Genomic DNA, 10605 nt, shown 5'->3' with positions numbered 1-10605 from the left:
AGCCTAATGTAAACCGGTCCACAGTGTCATAAACAATGGTCTGACAATAGAAGAGGCTGGTAGGAGAGTACAGCCTAATGTAAACAGGTCCACAGTGTCATAAACCATGGTCTTACAATAGAAGAGGCTGGTAGGAGAGTACAGCCTAATGTAAACAGCTCCACAGTGTCATAAAACATGGTCTGACAATAGAAGAGGCTGGTAGGAGTGTACAGCCTAATGTAAACCGGTCCACAGTGTCATAAACCATGGTCTGACAATAGAAGAGGCTGGTAGGAGAGTACAGCCTAATGTAAACAGGTCCACAGTGTCATAAACCATGGTCTGACAATAGAAGAGGCTGGTAGGAGAGTACAGCCTAATGTAAACAGGTCCACAGTGTTATAAACCATGGTCTTACAATAGAAGAGGCTGGTAGGAGAGTATAGCCTAATGTAAACAGGTCCACAGTGTTATAAACCATGGTCTTACAATAGAAGAGGCTGGTAGGAGAGTACAGCCTTAAACAGGTCCACAGTGTCATAAACCATGGTCTGACAATAGAAGAGGCTGGTAGGAGAGTACAGCCTTAAACAGGTCCACAGTGTCATAAACCATGGTCTGACAATAGAAGAGGCTGGTAGGAGAGTACAGCCTTAAACAGGTCCACAGTGTCATAAACCATGGTCTGACAATAGAAGAGGCTGGTAGGAGAGTACAGCCTTAAACAGGTCCACAGTGTCATAAACCATGGTCTGACAATAGAAGAGGCTGGTAGGAGAGTACAGCCTTAATCAGGTCCACAGTGTCATAAACCATGGTCTGACAATAGAAGAGGATGGTAGGAGAGTACAGCCTAATGTAAACAGGTCCACAGTGTTATAAACCATGGTCTGACAATAGAAGAGGCTGGTAGGAGAGTACAGCCTTAAACAGGTCCACAGTGTTATAAACCATGGTCTGACAATAGAAGAGGCTGGTTGGAGAGTACAGCCTTAAACAGGTCCACAGTGTTATAAACCATGGTCTTACAATAGAAGAGGCTGGTAGGAGAGTACAGCCTTAAACAGGTCCACAGTGTCATAAACCATGGTCTGACAATAGAAGAGGCTGGTAGGAGAGTACAGCCTTAAACAGGTCCACAGTGTCATAAACCATGGTCTTACAATAGAAGAGGCTGGTTGGAGAGTACAGCCTTAAACAGGTCCACAGTGTTATAAACCATGGTCTTACAATAGAAGAGGTGGTAGGAGAGTACAGCCTTAAACAGGTCCACAGTGTTATAAACCATGGTCTGACAATAGAAGAGGCTGGTAGGAGAGTACAGCCTAATGTAAACAGGTCCACAGTGTTATAAACCATGGTCTGACAATAGAAGAGGCTGGTAGGAGAGTACAGCCTAATGTAAACAGGTCCACAGTGTTATAAACCATGGTCTGACAATAGAAGAGGCTGGTAGGAGAGTACAGCCTAATGTAAACAGGTCCACAGTGTTATAAACCATGGTCTGACAATAGAAGAGGCTGGTAGGAGAGTACAGCCTAATGTAAACAGGTCCACAGTGTCATAAACCATGGTCTGACAATAGAAGAGGCTGGTAGGAGAGTATAGCCTAATGTAAACAGGTCCACAGTGTCATAAACCATGGTCTGACAATATAAGAGGCTGGTAGGAGAGTATAGCCTAATGTAAACAGGTCCACAGTGTTATAAAACATGGTCTGACAATAGAAGAGGCTGGTAGGAGAGTACAGCCTAATGTAAACAGGTCCACAGTGTTATAAACCATGGTCTGACAATAGAAGAGGCTGGTAGGAGAGTATAGCCTAATGTAAACAGGTCCACAGTGTTATAAACCATGGTCTGACAATAGAAGAGGCTGGTAGGAGAGTACAGCCTAATGTAAACAGGTCCACAGTGTTATAAACCATGGTCTGACAATAGAAGAGGCTGGTAGGAGAGCACAGCCTAATGAAACAGGTCCACAGTGTTATAAACCATGGTCTGACAATAGAAGAGGCTGGTAGGAGAGTACAGCCTAATGTAAACAGGTCCACAGTGTTATAAACCATGGTCTGACAATAGAAGAGGCTGGTAGGAGAGTACAGCCTAATGTAAACAGGTCCACAGTGATATAAACCATGGTCTGACAATAGAAGAGGCTGGTAGGAGAGCACAGCCTAATGTAAACAGGTCCACAGTGTTATAAACCATGGTCTGACAATAGAAGAGGCTGGTAGGAGAGTACAGCCTAATGTAAACAGGTCCACAGTGTTATAAACCATGGTCTGACAATAGAAGAGGCTGGTAGGAGAGTACAGCCTAATGTAAACAGGTCCACAGTGTTATAAACCATGGTCTGACAATAGAAGAGGCTGGTAGGAGAGCACAGCCTAATGTAAACAGGTCCACAGTGTTATAAACCATGGTCTTACAATAGAAGAGGCTGGTAGGAGAGTATAGCCTAATGTAAACAGGTCCACAGTGTTATAAACCATGGTCTGACAATAGAAGAGGCTGGTAGGAGAGCACAGCCTAATGTAAACAGGTCCACAGTGTTATAAACCATGGTCTTACAATAGAAGAGGCTGGTAGGAGAGTATAGCCTAATGTAAACAGGTCCACAGTGTTATAAACCATGGTCTGACAATAGAAGAGGCTGGTAGGAGAGTACAGCCTAATGTAAACAGGTCCACAGTGTTATAAACCATGGTCTGACAATAGAAGAGGCTGGTAGGAGAGTACAGCCTAATGTAAACAGGTCCACAGTGTTATAAACCATGGTCTGACAATAGAAGAGGCTGGTAGGAGAGTATAGCCTAATGTAAACAGGTCCACAGTGTTATAAACCATGGTCTGACAATAGAAGAGGCTGGTAGGAGAGTATAGCCTAATGTAAACAGGTCCACAGTGTTATAAACCATGGTCTGACAATAGAAGAGGCTGGTAGGAGAGCACAGCCTAATGTAAACAGGTCCACAGTGTTATAAACCATGGTCTGACAATAGAAGAGGCTGGTAGGAGAGTATAGCCTAATGTAAACAGGTCCACAGTGTTATAAACCATGGTCTGACAATAGAAGAGGCTGGTAGGAGAGTATAGCCTAATGTAAACAGGTCCACAGTGTTATAAACCATGGTCTGACAATAGAAGAGGCTGGTAGGAGAGCACAGCCTAATGTAAACAGGTCCACAGTGTTATAAACCATGGTCTTACAATAGAAGAGGCTGGTAGGAGAGTACAGCCTAATGTAAACAGGTCCACAGTGTTATAAACCATGGTCTGACAATAGAAGAGGCTGGTAGGAGAGTACAGCCTAATGTAAACAGGTCCACAGTGTTATAAACCATGGTCTGACAATAGAAGAGGCTGGTAGGAGAGTACAGCCTAATGTAAACAGGTCCACAGTGTTATAAACCATGGTCTGACAATAGAAGAGGCTGGTAGGAGAGTACAGCCTAATGTAAACAGGTCAATATGTACTCGTTCTTTACTTTTGTTACAGCATTTCATTCAGAACAATACAGCAACTATTGTAAACGTACATGCAAGTGAAAATCACAATGTACTGTAAGATATATGAGGAATATACAGTAATACAGTAATACAGTAATGCAGCACAATTTGAATACAATATACTATCTGTAACATTGTCACGTTCTGTCCATCGTTCGTATGTGTTTTCCTTGTTTTAGTGTTGGTCAGGACGTGAGCTGGGTGGGCATTCTATGTTGTGTGTCTGGTTTGTCTATTTCTATGTTTGGCCTGATATGGTTCTCAATCAGAGGCAGGTGTTAGTCATTGTCTCTGATTGGGAACCATATTTAGGTAGCCTGTTTTGTGTTGGGTTTTGTGGGTGATTGTTCCTGTGTCTGTGTTTGCACCAGATAGGACTGTTTAGGTTTTCACTTTTCTTGTTTTGTATAGTCTGTTCATGTATAGTCGTCTTTATTAAAAACATGAATAACAAGCACGCTGCATTTTGGTCCGCCTCTCTTTCACCAGAAGAAAACCCTTACAGAAGACTGCACAACGACCTCATGCTGATGGCAGAGCAGCTCTACATGTCATATATAGGGCTGCACAACGAATACAATATCATGCTGATGGCTCATTCTGCAGCTCTACATGTCATATATAGGGCTGCACAACGACCTCATGCTGATGGCAGAGCAGCTCTACATGTCATATATAGGGCTGCACAACGACCTCATGCTGATGGCAGAGCAGCTCTACATGTCATATATAGGGCTGCACAACGACCTCATGCTGATGGCAGAGCAGCTCTACATGTCATATATAGGGCTGTTTACGACCTCATGCTGATGGCAGAGCAGCTTCATGTACATGTCTTTATATAAAACATGCATAACGACCATGCTGATGGCAGAGCAGCTCTACATGTCATATATAGGACTGCACAACGACCTCATGCTGATGGCAGAGCAGCTCTACATGTCATATATAGGGCTGCACAACGACCTCATGATGGCAGAGCAGCTCTGATGGCAGAGCAGCGACCACTCTACATGTCATATATAGGGACTGCACAATGACTCTACATGTCATATATGACTGCAGAGCAGCTCTACATGTCATATATAGGACTGCACAACGACCTATACATGTCATATATAGGACTGCATGACCTCACATGTCATATATAGGACTGCACAACAGACCTACATGTCATATATAGGACTGACCTCATGCAAGCTCTACATGTCATATATAGGACTGCACAACGACCCTACATGTCATATATAGGACTGCACAACGACCTCTACATGTCTGATAGGGCAGAGCACCTCTACATGTCATATATAGGACTGCACAACGACCTCTACATGTCATATATAGGACTGCACAACGACCTCTACATGTCATATATAGGACTGCACAACGACCTTGTAGCGGTATTTATTAAGAGAGGGGTAAAGAAAGATTTTGTTCGGGCGCCAGGCAGGTATTAACCATGCCGAAAGGAAAATAGTAGAATAGAGAGAGTACCACTACCAGACCCACACACATCAGCAGAAGAGACTGCCTAGAGTGTAGCCTGTTTACCAGATAGCCAGTGGAGAGAAAAAAGAATACACACCATATAAAACCCACAGCACAGCACAGGGGTAACCCAAACAAGAATACCTCATACAATAATACTAATACTAATAATGGCAGAGCAATTCAACAGCAACTTCATACGAACAGTCATCAACATAGGATTTGCAATAATCTGTATTATTTTCTAGTGGGTGAGTGCAGAGGGTATGAACATCGACACAACAAAGGCCTTAAAAATGTCCATAGTCTTCTCGGCCACATGTCATTAGTACACCGCACCTCAATACAGTTCACATAATATACAACTTGCAAGTAACCTACTAAAATGTCCATCCAAATACTTCTGGCAGGGAAATAATAGTCCAGCTCTAATGAACTTCAATGGGCAGTGCATTTAACAAATATAGAGTCTGTTGCAGGGTAAAGCACTGGAATGAGAGCAAAGAGAAAGAGAGAGAAAAAGATCAATCTTAGCTGTGGTCTTCAGGCCTGCCGGTGTCTGACTGTCCGATGGTTTGTTGGTTTGTTTGTTAAAGCTTCGCAACAATGTTGCTACTAATCCATGCGATCGATAACGGGCGCGGTCCCAAACAAAAACAACCACGATCTAAAGCGATCACACCGATGATTGAGTTAAATACTTTATAAACTACAAACGCTGAAAACAAACAAAACTTCTGCAGCACACACAACCCAAGAGCCCTTTTTTTTTTTTTTTTTTTTTTTTTTTTTTGGATTTGCAATTCTTAGGGCCTGAATAATTTTGCACGCCCAATTCTTCAGCCTTTGACCCGTCAAAAAAGTCTGAAATATCCAATAAATGTCGCTCCACCTCATGATTGCGTCCCACCCGTTGACTCTTCACAAAAAAACACAGTTCTATATGTCTATGTTTGAAGCCTGAAATGTGGCAAAAGGCCACATAGTTCAAGGGGGCCGAACACCTTCGCAAGGCACCGCACTAACAGCCACATCCTCCCACTTCTCTTCAGGACCCCAAAGCCAAATCCTCTTATGCCTGTGGCTAGTGCAGATAGAATGTACTTCATTATCGTCCTCTTTATCATTTCAGAATTTAACATTCAACACCATGGAGAACTTACAACCACAACACAAAACACTCAGATCATAGGTCCCTAACAACATCTAACGTCACATCTCCCCACCCAGGAGAATACCTTGATGTCCACCTCCACTTCCATGGAGAGCATCATCACTGCACTGTCTGGAAATCAGTCAGTTCATAAGGAGCTCTTCCGGGAGTGCTTTTTTCTGACCAATTAGGGGAAGCGGGCAGACAATGATGCCCCTGTAAGACCCCACTTGGCCATGCCTTGGAGTGAGGGATTTTCTTTGACACCGTAACAGTCAACAGTCAGTTCCTTATCTCCCCCAATTCCCCCTCCAGTTGTTGGTTACTGCCAGTCCGCAGTTCTCTCTAATATCATTGCTAGCAGAGGCGACACCATCACAAGATGACACAGTGGACTTTGTGAGAACCCGTAGATCGTTCTCCTCACCACTTCATCTTCTTCTTCAGGCTCCTCTCTGGGATCTGCTGCCTTATAACCCTGAATAGTTCATGAAACGCCTTGTCCACATTCATAGGGGGATCCTTGGCACTTGTCTCAATGTACGTGATATTGTGTTTGGCAGCCATTTCCTGCCCCTGGTCGCTGGTGATTTTGCGGAGGTGAACCAAGTCCACCTTATTGGCCACCAGCACCATGGGGAAGGCCTCCCTGTCTTTGACCCTGAGGATGAGCTGGTGGAAGCGGTCCACATGTTCAAAGCTGGCCTTGTCTGTCACAGAGAACACGATGAGGAAGCCATCCCCCGTCCTCATGTACTGCTCCCTCATAGCACTGAACTCCTCTTGGCCTGCTGTATCCAGCACGTCCAGGATGGCCCACTGTCCATCTATCTCTGTGTGTTTCAGGTAGGAGTCCTCGATGGTGGGGTCATAGTCAGACACAAAGATCTTCTGAAAAAACTGGATGGTGAGCGCGCTCTTCCAAACATGAACATTAGTACAAAAACACATCATCCCTTACGATACAAATCTGTACACTTTGATGTTACATGGCTGCAAGTCTGGTTTTCCTGATACTGACCACACCTAGGATCCTCATGGATGACTATCTGCATACACATTATTGATCATGCTGTCCACTATCTCAGTCAGCTATCTGTAGTGTGGCCAAGGTGACCTGGCGATAGGGCCCGTCCTGCTATTCTAGCTTTTCCGAAAATCAGGGGGTTAAGGAGAACCCTGGGCATTCAGCGTGGCCGCCGTGGTTTGGCAGTTCGGGACGTACCGGCACTCTGGGTGGAGATGTGTGCCAGGCTAGGGAGGCTGCTCGCCAGCTTGGCCAGCCCGCCATTGGTGAGAAGCTGGTGGATGGCAGTGGTCTTGGACAGCCCTCCAGTGGAGACCACAGGCACTGCCCGGAGCAGAGTGCTGCTGCCAGTACCTATGGAGCTAAGGACCTGACCCTGGGGCTTCCCACCAGAGGCCTGAATGCTGCCCATGCTAGCTGTGGTGGTGGGCAGGCTAGGGGATTTGGTCATGATCTCCTGAAGACTGAAACTTAGGCCTTGGAGGAGGCTGCTGGCGGAAGGTGCGCTGGGATGTGAGGAGTCCAGAGAGTTCCTTGGCTCCAGACACAGTCTGTCCCAAAGTCACAGCTAGGGGCATCCCAGAAGGACCCCCTTCCTGTGCTGTAGAACTGACAGCGCCCCCTGCTGTCTCTCCATGCAGAATGTTCACCTTAATCTTGGCTCTCTTGGAGGCTTTGGTGGGAGTGGGGCTGGGAGTCTGCCTCCTCTTCAGATGGGCCCGCAGCTCGTCTCTCTCCAGGCCCTCGGTCTGCTCACTGGATACAGGAACAAAGACACAGGAGGGAGTGCCAGGAGGAAGATTTTTCCTCACAAGCATGTTTTGTTTCATAAAAGCAGCAAACTGGGCTTGTGCCTGCTTGTGTGTGAGCACAGTCCCAGACCGCTGCATATGGGTCTTGAGGAGTTGTGTGGCAGTGATCAGACTGCACTTCTGTGCTGGGGACAGTCCTGACGTCTTTGGCTTGGGGCTGGAGGTGGGACTACTGCACACACTGGACAGGTCCTCGGAGCCTGAGGGGGATATTGGTACTCTGAGGGCAGGGGAGGAGGGGCGGCCCCTTTCCAGGTCAAAGGGTAGCTCGCGTCTAGGCTTCTTCTTCTTCTCCGTGTCAAGGTCCCTCAGCTCTCCTGAGCCATGGCCGTGGCCCTCCGCCCGCGTCAGCACCCCCGACAGGAAGTCTGCTATCTCATCCTGAATGCAGCGATCCACCATGGTCTGTGTCAGTCCCTCTGATTTCATCTTTGTGGAGTTGATTCTGAGGTTGTCGTCGGCTCCCCCCACCACCACCATGTCATAGGAACTCCTCCATGGCCTCTGCGCCACACTGCAGAGCATTCTGACCAACCACAAACAGCACTGGTGTCTTCATGTCCAGCAAGGGGTCGTCCACATCCCCTCTTGGTCCATTGATGGTTAGCAGTGGAAAGCCAAGACACACCACAGCAGTCAGGTATTCCATGAGAGAGACATGACAGGCGATGAGCGCTCCCACATTCCAGCCAACCAGGATAACGGGTTTGTGAGGGAAGTGACTGTGGACCTCCATGACTTTGGCCCTGACGGTGCCCAACATGTGCTCCAGACACTGAGTGATGCCCACATTGGCTCCACTGTTTACTTGGGTATTTACCGGGATTACCTTTCCCAAGCAGGAGAGCTGTGACTGCCAAAATCTCATTCGGCGCAGGATTGGTGGGCCCTGATGGTGCAATTAAGATGAGTGGGGAGCCAGGAAGCTTGCTCGGTTTGTTGTGAGACAGAACGCCCACGGCTGGGTCCCAGGGCCTCTTCAGTAGCAGAGAGAGGGCCTCTGCACCGGCCGCTCCAGTCTTCACTGATGAAGTCAGCAGCATCCTGTCAATCAGCGAGGGTAACTTGCTCTTGAGTGTCTGCAGTACATCTAGGTAAGCGGCCAGCATGGCAAGACTGAGGGATTCTATCAGGGTGCTCTGTAGCCACTGGGTCAATTTGGTGTCCCAGTTGACACTGGCCAGTGCATGGCGCACCTTTCAGGCACACTTGTCCACAGCAATCCTGCGCAATACTGGCTCATTGGAGGCGTTTTCATTGGCCAGCCGGGCCAGTCTTTCAGCTTGCAGAGCCTTCAGCACCTTATTAAACAACTTGTTTTGAATGACCAACCATCCAGCCTTGTTGATGTGTTCCTCCCAGTCATCAGGGGGTGGGGGACCCTCAGCAATTGTGCGAGCAAATAAAACATGTCGCTCACACTCCTTCATAACACTGCGTGCTTTCTGATTGTCACAGAGTGGAATAGGTGTAGGCGTGACAGATTCCACATCTATTGACAGGTCTGATTCCGGAACGGCATCAGGTTGGCGACGGGGTGTGACGAACAGCATGCGCGTGGGCCGGGCACTGCTGGCGTCTGGGTGGGCATTCCATGGCTTAGCATAGCTGTGGTCCAGGAACACCAAGTCCAGTTCACGCTCATGGACAGACAACTGGAACAGCAAAGATGTACCCATCCTCCGCGCTGAAGTCTGGAAGTCCTTGTCCACACCACGGTGCATCCTCTACTGGGGCCCCAAGGGCCCTACAGCTCTGAGACAGAGTTCTGCTTTCAATCCAAGCCACAGTTACGCCCGTCCTTCCTCCTCTACATGTCATATATAGGACTGCACAACGACCTCTACATGTCATATATAGGGCTGCACAACGACCTCTACATGTCATATATAAGACTGCACAACGACCTCTAGATGTCATATATAGGACTGCACAACGACCTCTACATGTCATATATAGGACTGCACAACGACCTCTACATGTCATATATAGGACTGCACAACGACCTCTACATGTCATATATAGGACTGCACAACGACCTCTACATGTCATATATAGGACTGCACAACGACCTCTACATGTCATATATAGGACTGCACCATGACCTCTACATGTCATATATAGGACTGCACAACGACCTCCACATGTCATATATAGGACTGCACAACGACCTCTACATGTCATATATAGGACTGCACCATGACCTCTACATGTCATATATAGGACTGCACAACGACCCTACATGTCATATATAGGACTGCACAACGACCTCTACATGTCATATATAGGACTGACCTCTACATGTCATATATAGGACTGCACAACGACCTCTACATGTCATATATAGGACTGCACAACGACCACTACATGTCATATATAGGACTGCTACATGTCAACGACCTCTACATGTCATATATAGGACTGCACAACGACCATGTCTACATGTCATATATAGGACTGCACAACGACCTCTACATGTCATATATAGGACTGCACACATATATAGGACTGCACCTCTACATGTCATATATAGGACTGCACAACGACCTCTACATGTCATATATAGGACTGCACAACGACCTCTACATGTCATATATAGGACTGCACAACGACCTCTACATGTCATATATA

General features: G+C 46.8%; 1 protein-coding gene and 1 pseudogene across 1 annotated transcript; both read right to left on the bottom strand.

The window, feature by feature from the left end:
- Positions 1–6558: 6558 nt before the first annotated feature.
- LOC124045331 (ras-related protein M-Ras-like) lies at positions 6559–7103 on the bottom strand. The gene has a single exon (XM_046364632.1). The coding sequence runs from the start codon at positions 7087–7089 to the stop codon at positions 6559–6561; it is 531 nt and encodes a 176-aa protein (XP_046220588.1). The 5' UTR covers positions 7090–7103.
- A 216-nt stretch (positions 7104–7319) lies between these two features.
- LOC124045330 lies at positions 7320–9754 on the bottom strand (annotated as a pseudogene).
- Positions 9755–10605: the final 851 nt, after the last annotated feature.

The sequence above is a fragment of the Oncorhynchus gorbuscha genome, linkage group LG10, assembly GCF_021184085.1.
Source record: "Oncorhynchus gorbuscha isolate QuinsamMale2020 ecotype Even-year linkage group LG10, OgorEven_v1.0, whole genome shotgun sequence".
In the NCBI taxonomy this organism is placed as follows: Eukaryota; Metazoa; Chordata; class Actinopteri; order Salmoniformes; family Salmonidae; genus Oncorhynchus; species Oncorhynchus gorbuscha.
Note: the sequence above shows the minus strand (reverse complement) of the source record. Positions and strands in the feature narration are given on the sequence as shown.

What these genes read in the sequence shown, in the direction of transcription:
- LOC124045331 (XM_046364632.1), bottom strand. Translation starts at nt 7,089, where the DNA reads ATGATGTGTTTTTGTACTAATGTTCATGTTTGGAAGAGCGCGCTCACC.